The 20,427-nt window shown below is 40.9% G+C and overlaps 1 protein-coding gene across 3 annotated transcripts in view; it reads right to left on the reverse strand.

Annotated features, from left to right (window-relative positions):
* Window positions 1-20,427, reverse strand: part of LOC135237545 (E3 ubiquitin-protein ligase RAD18-like) — a 43,598-nt gene that overhangs the window by 17,435 nt on the left and 5,736 nt on the right. For 2 of the 3 annotated variants that reach the window (XM_064304761.1, XM_064304759.1), the window contains exons 5-9: window positions 15,109-15,827; window positions 14,600-14,699; window positions 11,088-11,272; window positions 6,875-6,945; window positions 6,705-6,765 (exon numbers count right to left, since the gene is read on the reverse strand). In XM_064304761.1, coding sequence (XP_064160831.1) covers window positions 6,705-6,765; window positions 6,875-6,945; window positions 11,088-11,272; window positions 14,600-14,699; window positions 15,109-15,827 — 1,136 coding nt within the window. The remainder of the gene's footprint in view (window positions 1-6,704; window positions 6,766-6,874; window positions 6,946-11,087; window positions 11,273-14,599; window positions 14,700-15,108; window positions 15,828-20,427) is intronic. The other variant, XM_064304760.1, reaches the window with a different exon arrangement.

Consider the following 20,427-nt stretch of genomic DNA (forward strand, 5'->3'; position numbering starts at 1 on the left):
TTTGGCTTGTCAGTGTGGGTTTAAGCCCATGAACACAATAGAATTACAGACTAGCCTTCAGACACGATGCCAGATTGAACACGATCAATTGCTGCTCATGGGGTGTGTTGCTATGCATGCCCCAGGCCCAGTCTTTCCTTATTGGCTTTTGTATTTACAGTTTATTAGCTATCAAATAGACAATGCACATCTGTGCATGGGATATAGGATAGCTTACATCGATTACCATATAATCGTCATCTCTCTATGATTAAAAATGTTCATCAAAAAATAGTCTTGATTGTAAATCTGGCAAGAGGTCCACTGTGTGCAATTTGATAACGGTACTGAGAAATGAAGCAAACACAAACCATAAAAAACAAAGTGAATGGCATAATCTGGTTAAAGGCAATGCATTATATGAACAAAAGATTTAAGACTTAGTTTGTAGCACAAACTGCACTGTTATTGAAGACCTAATTTAAACCAAGCTATACTAAGCTTTGTTTTTTTGCTGGTAAATGGATACACCTCATATATATGAAATGCCAAATATTATGCATGAACTGGTTTTTGTTTCAGAAAGAAATCCCTGGGCACAAAGCAGTAATGCACCATTCACAAGGGGATGAGGCGGTTTCTCACATAACTGACATTACAACACTCCCCAGTGTGCTGTGAGAGGTGACACCTTTCAGAAACCAAGCAATCTATTCAGAGACGCTCAGCAGCTCCAAAGCTAAAACCATCTTCCTAATCATCAGTTATCACTGCCCTGCGCCACCTGCCCACCGTTCACATGGGGCAATGTCATACTGCAGATAGGCCCCTCCACCAGCTAACTGGAGCCATCAGTCACCAGCTGCTAGTGTCTGCACCATGCTTACAGATGTACACAGATGTCAGCCTTTCAAAGGCAGGCGGCGATGGAATATTAAACTCTCTCGCTTTGCATGGGCTCGACGTTTCATTGAGACAGGAGGAAGATTGAATCTGCCACACCACTTATTTCCCAGATGTGAGGCCAAGTCATTGGAAGCCCTTTCATCACATCCAAAGCCTATATTAGGATTCCATTCAAACTGCCCTGATTGCTGAAGAGATTAGGTGATTAAAATTCATATAGGGATTTTTTTTTTTTTAAGTCTCAGTAATCGTGCATGGTGGCGTTGGACCGTCTGATTCCCTAGGACAGCAAACAAAATCCAGCACACAGAATCTCACTTTATTTACAAGTCCTGCTACAATGGCAATAAAATAAAATAAGTTTACAACTGCAAGCTGAAAATAAGCACTAGAAGCACAATGCAAGTTAATGGAGGAAATGTGCAATTTCAAGGGCTTTAATTGAAGTAGGAGGCAAAGCAGGTCGAGCCAAATAAGGCAAAGGCCTGATAACAAGCTGTCACCATGCCCATTTGCAAATGCTTCATACTGAGCTCTTCAGACCCACTGATTATAATAGAGGGAACTGCAGCCACAAAAGAAGCTGAGTTTGACAAACCCTGCTGACAGAAAAACAACAAACCAACATGGGGCTGAGCTACTGATTATATAAGGTAACCGCACCAACCTGCGTGGTCAAAACGCATACACTCACTCACATATTTACTGAAGATCACGCCAGTCACCCTCAGTTAAAAAAGAACAGCAGGCCACAAAGAACAATGAGCTGTGCTGCAAGACAGATGCGTACTTAACATCTAGCACATGCAGGAGAGAAAGACATGCAGGTTTAATTACAGTATATCCCTTCTCACATACAACCTCAACCCAAAGCACTGCCAGCGGCAGAGATGGAGGATTTCAAGCGTAGGTTTGTGGGAAAAAAAATTTACTTCAGAAGCTCTGCTAGTGGCTCAAAGTGTGACAAATTAAAACCATACAAACCTAAGGGCGAAAAATTGAAAATCGGCTCTTTGGGTTGAGAGCCCTAAGGATTTTTCTTTCTGAAATCAAAACAGACAAGTGTTTTCCCAAGCATTCTTCCACAGTTATGGTGTATCAGTCGCCAAGGAAAAGCTCCTGTCACAGCTTTTAAAAGTTTCTTTAAAGGTGAAATATTTATAACTTTCATAAGTACATAAGTGGACATATTGCGATCAAGCGTTATCTGCTAAACGTTATCTGAACATTTATATTGAGAAATGAACAATGATTAAAACACCCATCAAAACAATGTTAACTTCAAAAGTGCCACAAGTGTTAAATTATGAGAAAAGGTACACACACAGCTTGTTAGTTTTACATCAGTAGATGAAGCAAGAAATGATCATCGCTAATATGTTTATTTTACAATTATAGCAGCACAGCAAAAAAAATAATAAGAAGAAAGAATACATGGAAAAAAAAAGAACCTGCTTGGATGTTTCACTAAAAATACAGCAATTTAAAATGACTGTACATTCGACATACAGTGTATGCTGCCAATATTTACAAGTGGATTGCTCAAGGCAGTAACAGCTTTACTATTATTAAGTCCTTATTTCATGAACAGCCCACAATTTTCATGCTAAGCCAATGGGATTTGGCAAAGACAGCATCTTAATTTCAGGTATCCGCATTTTGCAATTTTGTACTGATCCCGTTACTCCTTCACTCAAGCCCTAGCTTCCCTAGGTTCAAAAACATTGTTACTGTGGATTTTTTGGAATGTAGTGGATAGAAGCCCGCTTATGGACATATCTACAAGCTTGAAATAAGGCTGCAGCAGGCTTGATAAACAGATAGAGAAAGAGACAGATTTTTGGCTGGACCACAACAGCGGGGCCAGCCCTATAAACGTGAATGTCTGTGACTGAGTGATGAAGTTACACCATTGGTCGGCTGGATGAAGTGTGTTATGTCCAGCCGTATACTAGGTTTTGACGTGGTCTTGTTTATTTCATTTTTTAACACCATGTTTTGTGCCAGTGTTGGCGAGAAAGAATCAAAAATGTTCCCAGAGACAAAGACACAAAGAAGAGCTTCAGGGAGACGTAACGCAAAAAGCAAATAAGTAAATAAATAAATAAATAAATAAACTGGAAGACCGCTCAACAGCATCACCTCTGCAGAGCCCTCACATTCTGCAACTTAAGTGAAACAGACTAATTAATTCCTATTCCCCTAGTACAATATAATATTTTAAAAAACTAAAATGACAGTGGATTCTCCCCCCTAAGAAGTAAATTTTAATGGTATATTGATTACCCATTCTTTTGAAGATTTTAGATGCACATATACACGCACCGGTCACTTTATTAGGTACACCTTGCATTTCGCTGTAGCCCATCTGCTTCAAGGTTCGACGTGTTCTGCGTTCAGAGATGCTCTTCTGCATACCTTGGTTGTAACGAGTGCTTATTTGAGTTACTGTTGCCTTTCTATCAGCTCAAACCAGTCTGGCCATTCTCCTCTGACCTCTGCCACCAACAAGGCATTTTCGCCCAGAGAACTGCCGCTCACTGGATATTTTCTCTTTTTCGTACCGTTCTCTGTAAACCCTAGAGATGGTCGTGCGTGAAAATCCCAGTAGATCAGCAGTTTCTGAAATACTCAAACCAGCCCGTATGGCACCAACAACCATGCCACATTCAAAGCCACTTAAATCACCTTTCTACCCCATTCTGATGCTTGGTTCGAACTTCAGCAGATCGTCTTGACCATGTCTAAATGCACTGAGTTGATGCCAAGTGATTGGCTGATTAGATATTTGCGTTAACAAGCAGTTGAACAGGTGTACCTAATAAAGTGAGTGTGTGTGTATATATATATATATATATATATATATATATATATATATATATATACGCACTTCTGTGTTCAAAAACTGCGTCACCCATCTCCCACAATTGCTCAGCACTGCTGCTCATCAGGGACTTGCGGCAGCATTAAAAAACCATGATGTGAACAACAAGAGCTCCCTCTCTCACACTTCCTCGTTTGTCCTCATTCCGTCTCTCTGTATCCTTCCCATTCTGAGCAACATGAGTGAGTCATCCTCCCATGGATGATTAATCAAAGAAAATGTCATGGCTGTCCTGCTATTTATAGTGAAACAGCAGCCTGTTTAAAGTTTGCGACACTCCTTTAACAAGGTTCCCATCCTCCCTGTACCTGTCGATTACACATAGTTCATGCGTCAGTTCATTTATTTCTAGATACAGGGCATATTAAGCGTGAATGAAAACTTGTCATTTTGTGAATAAGAACATAAAGAATCACTGAGCTCCTCAAGGTTTTAGCTTTGTAGCATTCTGCACCCAGCCACTCTGTCACTGTGGGGCATTCGTCCCCCTGTTAAATCCCATCAGAACGTAATCAGTCATGTAAATGTTCTATCTGCACCAGGAATTCCATCACCCCCTTCAGAGGTTCAATATATATGAAGCAACAACTCCTGGGGGAACCTTTAGCGGTCCAGAAAACTGAAATCTGTGAATTCTTGGCTGATGCGTTGTTTTTGCATTCACAAATTTCCAAGAAATATGTTAAATGATTTTGCAAAAAAAAAAAAAAAAACATACAAAACCCTGTGCCGAAATTGGCTTGTTTTCCCCCTAAATTTCGGGTTTTCAGTGGGCAGGGTTAACTGGGTGCTACTTACGTAACAAAAACCTTACGTCCAGTGAAATCCTTTCTACATGTGATATGTAAAAGATGCTCTTGCCACTTTTGTGTGGTTAAGGCAAGTTAAGTTGAAAATCCCTAAGCATTTTTCATTCTCTCTTTTTTCCCAGGAATGAAGAGAGCTACAAGAAATTGGTTTTATATTACAATAACCCAAACAGCTAGCATTTGCAGTGCCCATTTTCGCCCGGAACTTGTTGCAGAACATGGTGGATCGGTAAGCAGACCTACTGTTAGCTAGCGACAATTAAATCGCTTTCAAGCTTAGACTTGCGGAATCAAAGGCTTTCTTTATTCAGGTGTAATGCCCAGAGTTTGAAACTGCAATAGAGTCTAATGTTAGTGTGCAGTAGCTCAGTGTTACAATGCTATTACACACCGAACGATCTTCAGGTTTAACAATATGATGGTAAAGCCTAGTTTATGTTGCTTTCTTTTATTTTGTCTGGTATAGTACGGTTACTGCTTGAGACAATCTGCTCTTACCGGCTCTAACCTAGTTAGCGATGAGCAATGGTTTACATATGACATCTCACGGATATGAATGTTATTGAGAGCAGGATACACTCCCACCCGGTCCTTATCTGCTGAACTGGTCACAATAATCTAATATTGTTTGTTACATTTAATGGTTATAATTGGATTAAAAACTTGACAGAAATATTAAGAAGACAATCAATTGTCACTTCTGGGGAGTATAACCACAATTTGAATCCAGTTTCCTGGACCTTTAAATTGTACTCTGACTCAGAGTATAATTATACTCTGAATGGTACATCGTTTACAGAAAGACCAAAGCACACTCCGTTCTACAGACATTCAGCATTAAAAGTTGGGGATATGCCCTGTCCAAACACTAATAACACTGGCTGAAATGTGTGGCTATCCCTTAGCAAATATTTTATCCATTTCCGAAAAGCACATTCACAGTTGGGTCTTTGTTTATGTACCTTGCCAAGCTAATTAAATGAGTAACATAAACTCCCTTAAAGAGTGATACATTCAGCTTTAAGACAAATACCCCCTAGAAGTGGATGACCAACACTTGCAATGTCTTTGAAGCATTTTGTTCCTTTCCCAGTAGTTTTTGAGGTCTTCCAGACCCATAAGAGAGTAGGGCCTATATTTATCCACAGCACAGAAAACTGCAGAAGTCACTAAAAAAAAAAATGAATCAGCAGAACGTACAGCAGCTCCTCTCTCTTCACAACCCTAGTTCACACGTGCAGAAACCATGACGTGCACACTGTGTGATGCTATTCATGGCAAGGTGACCCAGAGGCAGCGATTAGACAACAAGAGCACAGACCCAAGGTGACACTGTTGTGCATCAAGATGTATTAGGCACAAGCCATTAATCTGACTCAAAGTTCTGACTCAGCGCCAGCTCTGCGAGCCATTCACCACTGAAAGGACAGACGCTTCACCTCAAAATACTTATTCATGCACAAACACTTAGGAATGGGCTTGCAGAATGATCAAGATGACAAAGATTTCTTCAAACACTGACAAGACAGTCATAGTAGACTTATCCCTATACTTACATGCCTGCTTGCTTCCATATTTATTTTCAGTGTGCTCCACTATTAATATTCTGCTCGCTCGCCACAGAAAGGTCAAACCAACACAAAACACAGGCGCACGCCTCAAATCACATAAACCAATTCCGAAAGTGCTGTTCTCTGTCTTCCTTCCCCCAGAAGTTCTGAGGGTGTCGCAAAGACATTGCTCAATAATCTGGGCTTTTCGGCATGAACGTTTATGAATTCAGTAAAACAGAAAGTTAAGCAGTTTGTTTACAGCTCCTCGAGGGTGCATTATGAACTAGATGGTCTGCTAAACTAAAAAGTGGCACTTTTCTGCAGGACAGGAGGAAGCAAAAGGAAATTATATATTAAATAGTATGAGGTCAAAAAGCTGGGTTTGGGCGACCTGTAACCAAGGTACAGGTCCACCAGGAGTGGATCGCATTGCTTAGATTGAGTCAGTGCGTGGAATGTAATCCCATTTTCATCTGACGAGCAGACGCTAAGTGCGGTATCCCTAATCTTACATCTGCTGACAGAATAGTGGAGTTGATCAGTAATGACTTCTTTGCATGGCCCGTGACTTACGATAATTTGAATGCAATTTGTCGATTTCTTCTTCCGCTTGATTCTTCGAAAAGACCATCACCTGCAAAGCAATCAAAACGAAGACTAAAAACATAGAAAATCCATTTGTGCAGTTTTTAAAGCACAGTGAATCAGACTTGTACAGTAGCTCTGTAAGGTATAGTACATACACTTTTAGATTTCCTTTGCAGCTGGGCTCTCATCTTTTCATTCGCCTTCACTTCTTTTGCTATATCTTCTGCTGTTTACAAAAACAATGAAAAAAATATAATTCTCACACAAAAATCAATGCACTGATATGAAATATGCATAGTCACAATCAGATGAATGCAGTTCAATAACCTGATTATCATTCCATACAGTCTTTCAACGGGGATTTTTTCAGAAAGACTGTCTGTGGGGAAAAAACTAGCAAAACTAATCTGTAAACTGCAAAGTAATATTCTGGATTCCTTCTAACATTCACAAGAAAAACTACACTTACATTTGAAAGCTTTTCTTATTATTTGGGTATGTGCAACACATTCCACTGTACTGTTGAGAAATAGATTGAAAAAAATGACCACTCAGCCTGAACATGATAGTTTTGTCGCCAAGGTAATTGAATTTTTTTCAACAAAATCCACTGAGGAAACACCTTGTGCCACCGCCACATAGTTTGGTGTGTTCACACTGTATCTAGAAAGCAAGGTGAGTATTCTTTGCCCATTTTCACTTCATGTGGCACATGTGTCCAACGTGATTGAAAGTGTGGAAAGAATCTACGAATGAAATGCACTCAGAATGTAGCGGCAATTGCTTGCTTCCTGAAATGGAGAATCTGACTTTCAGATCCAAAGTCTTTGTTACATTGATACATTAATCTAATCATTTGTGCTCATTATCAGACACATACCAAGTACCCTGAAAGATGTGAGCTTGAGAGATACCAAACTGGTGCTCACTTTAGTATTACATTACTGCAGATTTGTACACATGAACACAACCTTAACCTGGGTTTTAATCACGGGGGCGGGGTTTAAAGGGGGGCTTTTTTCCTTTGATTCATTTCATTTACAATGTCACCGGTAAATGTCATTTTAAAGAACTGTATACTATATGCTGCTGCCAGCCAAAATCATTTCAGCAAATTTCAGACTATGCTTCTGACTGGCTGACACAACAGGATATTCTTGATACCCACGGGGGAAACAATTATCCACTGTTCTACAGCGCTTATGAGGTTGTAAATATCATACCAGAAACATTAAAAAAAGAAAAACTAATTTTAACTGTCACATGAAGTACAGTATTTCACCAGTCATAGCAAGAGCAAAATAGAAAGCCTTTATAGATTTTTGTGCCAGAATGTGAACAATAATGACTTATCTGAAGACAAGGCTAGCCACCTTTATGCTTATATCCGTCCATTTTAAATGAATCAAATTGGGAATACATAGTCAAAGTTTTTTCTACCCACATCAATCAAGCATAGGCATGGGTTTAGGGGCTTCCAAAGATTTCACTCTTAACTTTCAACTGGAAGCAGTAATCTCACAGTTTAGAGGAGCATTGCTGTCAGCACTGGGCTCTGACTGTCCAGCTGGGTTTGAATCCCAGAAAAGAAACTTCCAGTTGTACCGGCACCAAATCGATCTACATCATTTGCTGCTGGGTAAACATTTAAATGACCTAATATGCAAACTGATCACACAAAAGCTTACGTAGGCTGTAAAACTGTAAACACTGATAATGGTAGTAATATAGCAAATATCTACTCAGAAGAAAAATATTCAGTAAAAGTGCAAACAAAAACCAGTGGACCATTTCAGCTTACCAGTCCAGAAAATGTGTATTCCCTTCCACAGTACTGAAGAACAGCATTTTTTTTTATGGCAATGTTGGTTCGGTACAGCAACTTCACTGATAAGAGGCTCAAAAGTCACATTATGTTGTGTTTACCTAACACTGCTTGACATGGCACATAACGCCCTACACCGCATATTGATTTCCCTCCAATTATGAGATGCATGAAAGCGAGAGATGGAGAAAAACAAACCACTCAAGATATTCCTTCTGAGAGGGTCACTTCATGCCGTTCATGTCAAAAAGACTGATGCTGTTTCTCATCTCTCAGGTTTAACATCCCCTTGTGGGGATTAAAGTTATGCGGCTTTTTGAAGAGACATCAGATGCACTAGGAAATGCATGGGGCCCTTCAAGGAAATGAGGAAGTGCAACTGATTTGTACTGGAAACCCAACACCTGGCATCTCTCTCCCGAGGCCTTGGGCTCACAGCTCAAAGGAAACTTTTTGGCAGCTGTGGCTTCTGGGGTGGGCGGTTTAGGGGTGGGGGGGGGGGGCGTACAGCGCACATCACAGCAGGCCTCAAATCGCACACAGAAAGAAAAACCCAAAAGACAGTCTGCCTCTTTTCTTGTGGCACTGGGGATTGTCTGGGCACTGATAGTTCCGTCACATGGTCGACCACCCGGAAGTGTGGAGCATTCACCCCGGCCAGCTCAAAGGCTGGACCGTGATGCCGACAGGTCTTTCCCTCCAACTTTGCAGTGATTTAGAGCTTCAGGCAAATTTCCCCCAAAATATAATGTATTACTGTCTTTCTGTCAAGGAAAACTGCAAAATGTTTTTGTTTTAAATTATTATTTCTACAATTGGAGAACTTATTCCAAAAAGAAATAGTGAAGAATTGTGCTTTCCATCTCTTTTTTAACAATTCCGAGTAATGAACGGAAGACAGTTACTGCTGGAAATAATAGGCTGAAACCTCTGAAGGAGTTCCTGGGACCGTTTCAAAGCATTTTAAAGCAATGTGGCCTGATTAGAACTCTGATTTCGTTCAGTTCCTGAGGAATGCTACCAGAAACCATACCTGCGCCATGGTGTTATCTAGCAAATAGAGGTCTTCGATCCTGTCAAAGTACAAGCACAAACAATCACAACCTTGCTTTGGAAAAGAGACTGCTGTGACCTTGACATCTGAAATTCGAACTCGATGATAAATTGGGTTCTAGGGAGCACTGAGAGGAATATTCGTTTAAAGTTCCATGAAAATGAGCTAGAACTGGAAATAGTCAAACTTATCAGGTGCCTCTGACTCTGACCTTTGACCTTGTGCCCAGGGGAATTTGATAGGGTTCTGCTTGAGGACCAGTGAGTATGGCAGTTGTGTCACGTTTCATTAAAATCCAGGAACAGGAGGGGGGCTATATTCAGAAAATATGGGGAAATTTGAGTAAAAGTATGTCCAAAATAAGTGCAATTTAGGTGAATGCTACTTACAGCATTCAGTGTAGAGTGTACATTCCAAGAGCAGGCTACTGCATCAATTGAATGTTACCAAAAATATGCTTCTCAGGCATACACAATTTTTGAATTGCAAATAAAGTCACTAAAGCTGCTACTGCTTGGTACTAAGATCAAAATGAAATACCAAGTACTGAAAAAGACTATCAGGGCACAAAAGTTCACTTGCTGCTGAAATCTGTTTGCACCCGCTATAAACTCTTCCTATTCATGTCATACTGTTCCAGATTGTAAATTACATTCTGCATCTTTGTTATTTCATACCTCAGACTTTGTTCAGCAGCTAAAGCATTTGAAGAATTTTCAACACATTAAAACAGTATGCCCAATTTTAATATTTGTGAAATAGCCTAAAAAGGATTGGAGGTTTAGTGATGAGGGAATGACATTTCATGAACTACATAATGGGCAGAGTTATAATGTGTTATAAATCACTGTCCTTCTCTAACCAAATGGCACTGCTTGACATGATTAGTACAAAGGGTTACAATACCACCCTTTAATGACCCTTATGGCCATTTTTATGGTTCATGAAGCCTCAAACAACCATATGTAATGTTAAAATAATGTAAGTATCACAGTACCACTTTTTAAAGGCATTAAAGTTTCCACATATAACCTTGGTACGCTTCTTCCTTCAAACTCTGTGATTTAAATGCATGGAGAGTATTTGAAGAGTATTTCTCAGGAGTCACTTTAAGAGTATTTTGCTCACATTGGCTTTAGTCCATCTAGCCATCCTTGATGTGACAGATGCTCATTGGGAGTGCAAAAATATGAACGGTATAAAAAACCAATGAAAATACAATATATCAACGAAACCGTGTACTCTACTACATGGGAAGTATGATTTCATATTAGGTTCTAAAAAGTAATAAAACCTGACAAATAAAATCACAACCAGAAGTCTGACAGAACAATCGCAAAACATAATGTAAATTTTCTGACGGGGAAAGAAATAGGAAAAACGAATAGTTTTAGCATATTTAGAAGAAATTATACATCCCTAAAATTAAAAAAGGGTGGGGGACCTGCTCTGACCTGGTTTTGAACACAAGTATAAAGGGCCTTCCAACCTGACTTGGGGGTGAAGGAGTCGCATTCTGCATTGTACAGGAGCACATACTCCTGGTGTCTCCTGACCAGCTGATCCCGCGAACCCTGGGTGGGTAGGTTCAGGTCCCTCAGTCTCTCCCTCAGCACCTGCATGCTCAGTAGGTTGTACACCAGTTTGCCAAGCGGCTTCCTCTTTTTGGCTGAGCTGCAATAAACAGAAGAAAAAAAACTGTTTTCCTGGGGAGTGGGAGGAGTTTGATGGCTTGACATGTTTACAACTGTTGCCTCACATCACACATCGTTTTTCTGTTAACAACACTTAATTTTCACAAATATTGTCCTATCTGAGAATAATCTGGATCACTAATATTATTGCACAAATAGAACATCATAAGGCTTAAAATTTTTATATCTACTGTTATATATGAGCAGAAAACACAAAAAAGCAGGAGAAAAACAGAATAAATAGAAGTCATAGCCAGTAGTAGTCATCACTACAGTATAAGTCACAGTTGGCATTACCTTCTAGTCACCCATAATTTAATTTGTTTATGCATAAACACTGTCCAGAAGGAAAGAGAGAGAGAGAGAAAGGAGACTTACAACAGTGTTTCCTTCCTAACGTCACACCCCTTCCAGTAAAAATGCACTAAAGTACACAGGGCAGGCAGCCAAGCTCCTCCAGACTATCAGCGCTCAGACGCAGGTCAGAAGCTGGCTGAACCAGAGAAGGAAGCCATTGAGCTCAGCCCAAAACAAGAGCGATAAAGATGCACAACTGATTACTTAACTCAGGACCGGTATGCACAGACACGGGCAATTTCTCACTCAACCAAACAACAGCCAGGGCTCAGGGTCACCCCCAATAAAGCGTGTAAGGCATGAATATATCTGGCAGCAGAGTAAAGCACGTCTCCGTCCTCTCTCCCCTGATCTATCAGTAAAGACTCATAAATCACCAGTTTCCCTTTGCTCTGCCACCACGCTGAATGCAAAATCTGAATCCGAAATGATCTACATTTTCCACAGCACAGGCAGGAAGCAACAGCTCCGGGTTCCCTGCCACCCGATATTAGGCCCACATTGTTTTTCTTGTCTGAGGCTGACCCTCCCTGGAGCATTCGCAAAGATTAACTGATCACACAAGCGAAGCAAAGACAAAACAAAACAAAACAAAATTACAATCCAAGTTGTTTTTCCCCCAACCAATCTGCAAATTGTCCTTTTCTATGCTCGAGGCGCGGTCCTGAACGAGGCCGAGGGACACCAAATTATGAAATCCAACAAACACAGTCTATCCTTCAAGTTCTCTGACAAACCAAACCATTCCACAATACGGTACACTGACCAGCTGGACAAAAATTGTCCCGAGCACATTTCTCCTCTGTAGTAGCAGAGAGATGTATTAAAGTCTGCCAGCACAAATTAGCACAACTATTCTACAGAAGCAAGCAATCCATCCACATTAGCAGCAAATGACAGAAAGCAACAAAAAAAAGCCAGTATTACAGTACAGTATGCCTCCAGTCACATGCCAGAGATAGAACTAGCACTGCACACTGACACTTCATGTCAAAGGTCAGTACTAGACTTATTGTGCCCTCAAATGCACATGTTTTATACTGTGGGGGAGGAATAACAGCATTTTGTTTTTGCTAATTGTAGAATTTATTTGAGCTAATAAGAGCCTATATAAACAGCAAAGACATTAAACATATAAATAAAAAGGTAATTATGTGCTCGCTAAGTCTGGGGGAGAGCAGCAACAGTTGAGCCATTTGTGATCCAGAACTGACACATTCTGACATTAAACAGTTACGCCTACACAGAAGACCAAAAATTGAGCAACCTTTACAGAGGATGTGGTCAAAGTGCCAAACTTTAATCTCATCACACTAATCAAGACTGGGATTCAGTGGGCTGGCTCATCATTTTGGAAGCGCTGGAACCCTTGGGGGGGGCGGGGGGGAATAACTCCAAGCTAAAAAGAAAAAAGCTTCACAGAACCACAACTCTTTATTTACTGGCATATCCACAACACTTAAATTCGATATCAGACTTCTCAGAGTTGAATTCCATTTAATTTAGAAATAAGACACCTTTACACATTATGAGTTATGACCAGCAACTACTGTAAGGACATACTCCAGGACCAAACCCATGCAAAGCTAAAACAGTCCTGAGCAAAGGCAAAATCTCCCCTACTGAATGCACGTTGTGATAAATGAGAAGCAGGTTGCAGAATAACTGCAATGATTCTGGGATTTTTCCATCTGACTGGAACTTGTAGTGAATCATTTTCAGAAAATAAATCCTGTGGGAAAGAGTTTATTCGCATTTACGAAAAAACACATCAGCCATCCTCACGAGACTGAGCCACAAAAGTTAGACACGTTGTCAATCACAATCACTGCAGAACTGTTGGATGCCTCTGCTCAGGGCAAAATGCTCAGCTGTGCCCCAGAGAGGAAGAGATGCCCAAAGCTGGCTTCCTCCTACAGTTACACTAGCCCTCAACATCTGCCCCTAGTGAAATTATGGACTGTCACTGCTCCATCCAGTAAAATGAGTAAAAACTGCAGGCTCTTTCAGGGACAGGGGCTAAAACGGTCTGAAATCACATCAAAAACCAGAATTGTTTTCTTACAAGACATACAACTGAGTTGAAAACTGTCTATTTTACTGGAGTCGCTAAATTGCTACTTGGTTTCCTTTTAGCAGTCAGAGAATATGAAAAAGAGTTCTGCTTCAATGGCTTACCAGCCATGGGCAATAAAGGAAGAACACATCCAGGAACGCTTTCTTGTCTTTAACCTGTCTCTCCTTTGATTACATTCAGAACAAAGAGGGTAGCTATGAGCAGGCTACAAACAAAAATACTGGACAAAAAAAGCCTCTCATATGCAACCCTAATTGCAGCAGCAGAGGAAGAGTACTAAAAGACAAAAAATCCTGTAAGTCGGTATGTTGAGGCTGCGATTTCCTGTTTATCATAATGAGGGGCAAGCCACTGCTGAAGGCCAGAGGAATTCTTACTCTTGCCACAGCTCAGGAAGCTGTGCGTTTTCCGCCTTTGTTCAATGAGAAGAACATTGTCCTGACAACACCTTTAGTCCCACGGGAAACTGTATTTGTACTTACTGCACTTGGACAAAGCTTAAAGACCAGAGTGAGAAGAACAGTGCGAGGGCAAAACTGGGTCTCAAACTCCCGATGGTCCGACTTCACAGGAAGCAGTTTATCAGAAGGAAGGAGACTAGCATTACACCGAAGGAGGTGGGCAGTGCTAATTGACTTAGAGGCTGACACACTGACACACTATAAACTCCTCAATGTTACCGTCTCAGAGAATATGCACACGTTTAAAAAACTGTTGACACTATCGTAATTATACATTTTGGAGAATCTTTGGGAAACTGCTGTGAAGCAGTTGTCATTTGGTAGCACAGCCCTTCCTTTGATGCATTTGGCCTGGAAGTCCTAAAATACCTGCAAAGATGAGTAAAAAGGAAAAAAAACACTCCTGCCATACCTCCGCAAGCTCTCCTTTTTCTCTCCTCTCATCAGACAGCTGTCCAGGTGACTGTTCATGTGGTGCTCTAGGATGCCCACTGAGCAAACCGGACACTCCACTGGAACACAAACACATGCAGAGACTTCCCGTGAATCCCACTGGGGCACACATTCAAAGCTGCACCTCAAAATGAATAAGTAAATAAAGGGACATTCTCCAGCTGTCTATAGACAGTTTCTATTTTAATGACAGCCTGCTATTTGCAACTAGCAAAACAGAGGTACTGCCAAAACAAGCTTATTTTTAATCATAGTTCCCTTCTTAAATGCCCAGTGGAATGTCACCAATTGAAAAAAATAATTTTTATAAAAATTAAAAATAAATAAAAATCTTGCAAATGTGGACTAATAGTAATAACTATTCCACACTTCTGTATCCAAGAATAACTGAGACTGAAGAACCAGCTTTAATGTTTCTCTATATTCCATTCACATTTTTATAGCTGCTGGAGTAAAACCAGAATTCACCTTTCACTATGGCATTCATACTGAGGGAGGTGGAAGCAGACTCAGGGCTGGAGGTCAAACCGGATGATGACTCTGTTGCAGGTTCTGCTACCATTTCCTTTTTAACAGTCCTGGTCCCCTGCTCAGGGATCTCAACTCTCTCCTTCTTCACAGGCCCAGTCAGTGGCACAGGGACCTCAACTCTCTCCTCCTTCACAGTCCTGGCACCCTGCCCAGGGATCTCAACTCTCTCCTTCTTCACAGGCCCAGTCAGTGGCATAGGGACCTCAACTCTCTCCTCTTTCACAGTCCTGGCACCCTGCTCAGGTACCTCAACTCTCCTGTCCTTCACAGATCTAGACACCTGTGCAGAAACCTTAACTTGCTTTTCCTTTACAGCCCTTGTCAGGCCTGAAGGTACCGCCACCCTTTCTTTGACTAGAGTCCTTGTCATTTCTGCAGGTAATGGCACTAACTCCACTTTCACAGTTCGAATCATCTTCAATGAGTCCTGTCTCAAATTTTTATTGCTGCATGGAGGCTGTAGTCGGGGCCTTTTTGTAAGGGAGGATGAAGAGGAAGAGGAGGAAGGGGAATTCCCCTTTTTGAGAAAATTTTTCATAATGGTACTTTCTACCACTGGCCGACTTGCATTTGGTGCTTTCCTTTTGACATTCGGGCGAGGCGTTTTTGGAGAAACAGACGACGAGTCCTCCAAGTTTGTTTGTGACAACTGCTGCCTGGAATAAACAGGCAAAAAGAAAGTGAAAGTCAGTAAATGAAGCACAGCACACCCTAAAATACCAAACAAAAATACTGCAACTCCCCTTCTTCTGAGTGTGTGAATTTGTAACGTCCTTTAAGTTAGTAATCCACACACTGTTGGAAATGAAACAAAACCAGAGGTCCGTCTGAGAGCTCAGTAAGACGCGGGCTGTAATCAGAGCTGTCTGAAATAAACTGCTCTGGTTCAATCAGGGAGAAAGGGACTGGGTGGGGGGGGGATTATCCACATTCCCCACCTCAGAAACAGAGTAAACAACAAAAGACTGGTAGCTCTACAGCCATTACTGAAGCATAAAATGGACTTAATGAGGTGTGCTATGTACTACTTTCCATAACAAAATGCTTTCGTTTCGTATGCACTTTAGAGCAGATGTACACGCATGGTCACTCATTTATAAAATGCATGCACAATCAGCAAAAGAGATCAAAAGGAGGTGCCGGGCTGCTGAGTGGCTCATTCTGTTAACGTGCTGTTACAGCATGTAGATGCGTGTCCCATCAGGTACACACATGCGTGGCTGTTTACAGATGCAGGTGCATCCGACATGGTAAGCTCTCCAAACCTGCTAGATGCAGAGTTTAAGTGGGCCCTCATGCCAGTTTGTGTGCGATATCTCCATTCTGGATTAGCTCCACTTTGCAAATTCAGCAAACTACTACTTCAATTGAACCTTGCCAAGAGCAGCAAAAAATCGAAACACTTTCCAAACATTAGACATTCAGGAGAAATACTGACAGCTATATTGTCAGCCATGATGCTTTGCACAAGAAGAGCAAGGAATGTGCCGTAAAGGAAAAAAAATTTTTGTGCAAAATAAAATGTCGTGGTTTGTTTACACTTTCAAATGCTAATTTTTCCTGAATGAAACTAATCCGAAACAAATTGTTTTGTCATTCGAATGTTGGCATTTTGAAATTGGTTCTGACAGCCCTAGTATCTAATCCAGACCCTTCTTACTCGGGTGACGCAGTAACATCAGTGTAGTCCTGACCTACAGCTACATCAGTGTGATCCTGACCTGCAGCTACATCAGTGCGGTCCTGATCTACAGCTACATCAGTGTAGTCCTGACCTGCAGCTACATCAGTGTAGTCCTGATCTGCAGCTACATCAGTGTAGTCCTGACCTACAGCTACATCAGTGTAGTCATGACCTGCAGCTACATCACTGTAGTCATGACTTACAGCTACATCAGTGTGATCCTGCCCTGCAGCTACATCAGTGTAGTCCTGACCTACAGCTACATCAGTGTAGTCCTGATCTGCAGCTACATCAGTGTAGTCCTGATCTGCAGAACTACACTGATGTAACTGAATGGTTGATTTGGGAGGGATGTGAATTTCCTACCTGATTACATGCTTGATTATCAAACATTTTAAGCCAGTTATTTTGAATTACGTTTATTAACAAGCCTTTTATTTATGCATCATCAACACTGGGCTCATAAAGAACACACACATGCACTCACTCAAATGCATGCACATGGTAAACTACACAAGCAGATACGTTTACCTAAATGCAAATTCACTCATTCTTATTGCACGTACATAAACAATCACCTATATACACAGCTCACTCACTCAGTCCCTACCTTAAAAGTACACACACACACACACACAACTCAGTTTCCATGATGTACAGCACCATCGGTCAGGTTTTATTACCTGTGAAATTTAAAGAGTGGACAATATGAAATCACGTCCTCTGGAATGAAGTGAAAAAACATTTAGGAGATGGACATTCATCAGCCCCCCATGCAGATTATGGAGGAAATGCACAAAAACATTGGGCCTGCACACACACCACAATCTCATCCAGCAGCCAGGTCCTTAGGGACAGAGGGAAGACGATGGCAAGAGGCAGCCCCCCCCACCCCCTCCCCCAAAAAAACATACACAACAAAGGATAAACATGCACATTTTCAGGAGGTCAGGGTGTACACGAGACATAATTAGAAAGCCTTTTATCTTGGAGCAGAGGAAACGGGCCATTCACAGCACTCATACTGGACACATCCACTTGTTTTCCAGTCTCATGGCTGGAAGAGGAAGTCATGAGAAAATAAGCAGATCAAAATGAACAGAAAACTGGAAATATATTCAGCAAAGTAAACAAAGAAAATGCAAAACAAGAAATCATCCCTTTATGTACAGCGCAGTTCACAAGATCAAATGTTTGCTAGTCAAACTCCAGGGGCTTCATGTAAATGCTAATGCAGCCCTTGCAGGGAACAGTTAAGCAAGAGGAATCACAGCCAGGGATCCTTCCACATCCTAGCTGGCCTAGGCTAAGCAGCGGCTCCTTGACTTTCTCAGGATCAGACTGACAAACAGAACATGTAACCGATAAAATCACTCACCACCCCACCCTCAGGGTGCCAACACTTAATATTACGTTCTCCAAAGGTCCAACGCTGGCAAGCTGAACTTTTGGGAGGAATGGCTTGAAAATGACTGTTTATCTGCTTCAGAATGACATCAATGCCCTTATTCGCTTCAAAATGATATCACTGTAATTAATCACTTGCGTTCCAGTCTGTCATAAGTCCCTAATAAATCATACCATTGGAACTTTGTGCAAATGTTATTTTTGGTGCTAATGGACAAAGAACGCACATTATAAGAGACATAGGTTCACTCGGAACACTTCCTGCTGCCATTATATCAATTATTACTATTTAAAAATACGAAAGCTGACAGGATAAAGAAAGCACTGTATCCTCTCTGCCACTGAGGAATCAGCTGTAGATCAGTATCATTCTCAAAGAACAATTTCATGGTGCCGGCTGCCCTTTTCAACAGAACTACAATTCCCACTCCTCATCAAGATCTCATATTTATTTGCACAACCACAACAGTCACAAACCAGAAAAAGACTGCTGATCTTTTATATCTTTTATCAAGTTTCCCATGCCCATATCTGAAAGGGAAATTCCACCACAAAACGCCTTTCAGCTCATTTAACAGATCAAGGCATAACTGATTAAGCCTCTCCCAGTGGCTGGCCAAAGCAATCTCTGCACAGAAATAGCTTCGGTGACAGGAGCAATGTTGGTAGAGGTATACATCATAATGACATACACTTAGGGCTGGGTGATATGCCGCAATGATAATTAGAGGTTAGGTCAGAATAGGGTTCACTGTGTGAACTAAACTGTGTTCTTGGCTAGAAATAGCTGTACAAAATAAGTATTGTATGTTATTGAACCTGTGTTTTGTAGTTGTCCATGACCATGAAATGCACTTTTGTACGTCCCTTTGGATAAAAGCGTCTGCCAAATAAATCTAATGTAATGTGGTGTATTGCCTTTCTTTTGTTGGTTTTCACTTTAATCATACCTGATGTGGCATCAGGTATGATTTTCCGGGGGAAAAAAACATCACCACTATTTTCTGTTGGGTGTTGATTAGACAGCCAATTAGCAGCAAAGCCTCGCAGCTTCCATCTGATTGTCAAAAAGGCATCACATGATCACATGGAAGCTGCACGACCCTGCTGACAATTGGTTGTTTTATCAATACCCAATACATAACAGTGGCGACGTTTTCCCCGAAGGCATTTCACATGGCCTCTGAAGTTTGGATGTTTGCTGTCACATCAGATATGATTATAGTGATTTAGACAGGGGGGGACCGTAATGTGTTTTTAGTCATATTTTCTTGTATCCAATTAGATATGTGATTGGAGATTAGAGCTGTAACTTTTAATTATGTATAATGATTTCTTTGTGTAAAAATGTACTTTTATTTATTCTGTGAGATAATTGGATTTTGTGTGGAAATGGCGGAGTCTAGCTAATGTACAGTATATAAGCAGGTCATTTGCTGTTAGTAGAGCGGCTGGCAGTAGGTGGGCATGAGTCAGGTATAATTCACATGCTGATTTTTTTGTTTTGTTTTGTGTATATATAAATGTTTGTGTATAAGTTGGGGGGCACTTTTGTAAATAAAACACCCCACTTGGGTTGCACAAGTTCTAGTCTCATCTCCCAGTTTAAAAATCTGCCGACTCGACCATCCTTGTAATAATAGCAAAACCTGTATTACCTGCCTAATTGAATTTATTGATATAACTTTTCAACATATCTTCATCACTGCAGGCTTCTTCCCATTTTGATAGCTGTCTAGTTGCACCACCCATGATAAATTACCATCCAAAATGACTCCAAGCAACTGTTTGGTTGACTTGAGCGATGGCTATATTGTATCTTATTTTATAATTCACTAAACTTAAGCATGAACGTGAACAGAAGTGAACATCATAAACATAGTTTTAGTGGCCAGGTTGCTAGAGACATTAGCCTCTGTCAAATAACAGCATGCATCCATCCCCCCAATAAAAGACTGCCATTGTCTGATGCCAACCCAGAGAATGTAATCTGCCACGTTGTAGTCCATAGCGACGCAGGTACCTGAAGCATGCACAGTTTGGGGCTATATCTCAGCACTCACTAGAGGTAGAGAGTTCGCTGAGAGTTCATTTTTATCAGGACAGGTAGCCTTTTACAAAAAATAAAAAATAAAGAAATTTAAAAAAACCGAGACATTTCACTT

This window comes from Anguilla rostrata, chromosome 13 (assembly GCF_018555375.3).
Source record: "Anguilla rostrata isolate EN2019 chromosome 13, ASM1855537v3, whole genome shotgun sequence".
Lineage (NCBI taxonomy): Eukaryota > Metazoa > Chordata > Actinopteri > Anguilliformes > Anguillidae > Anguilla > Anguilla rostrata.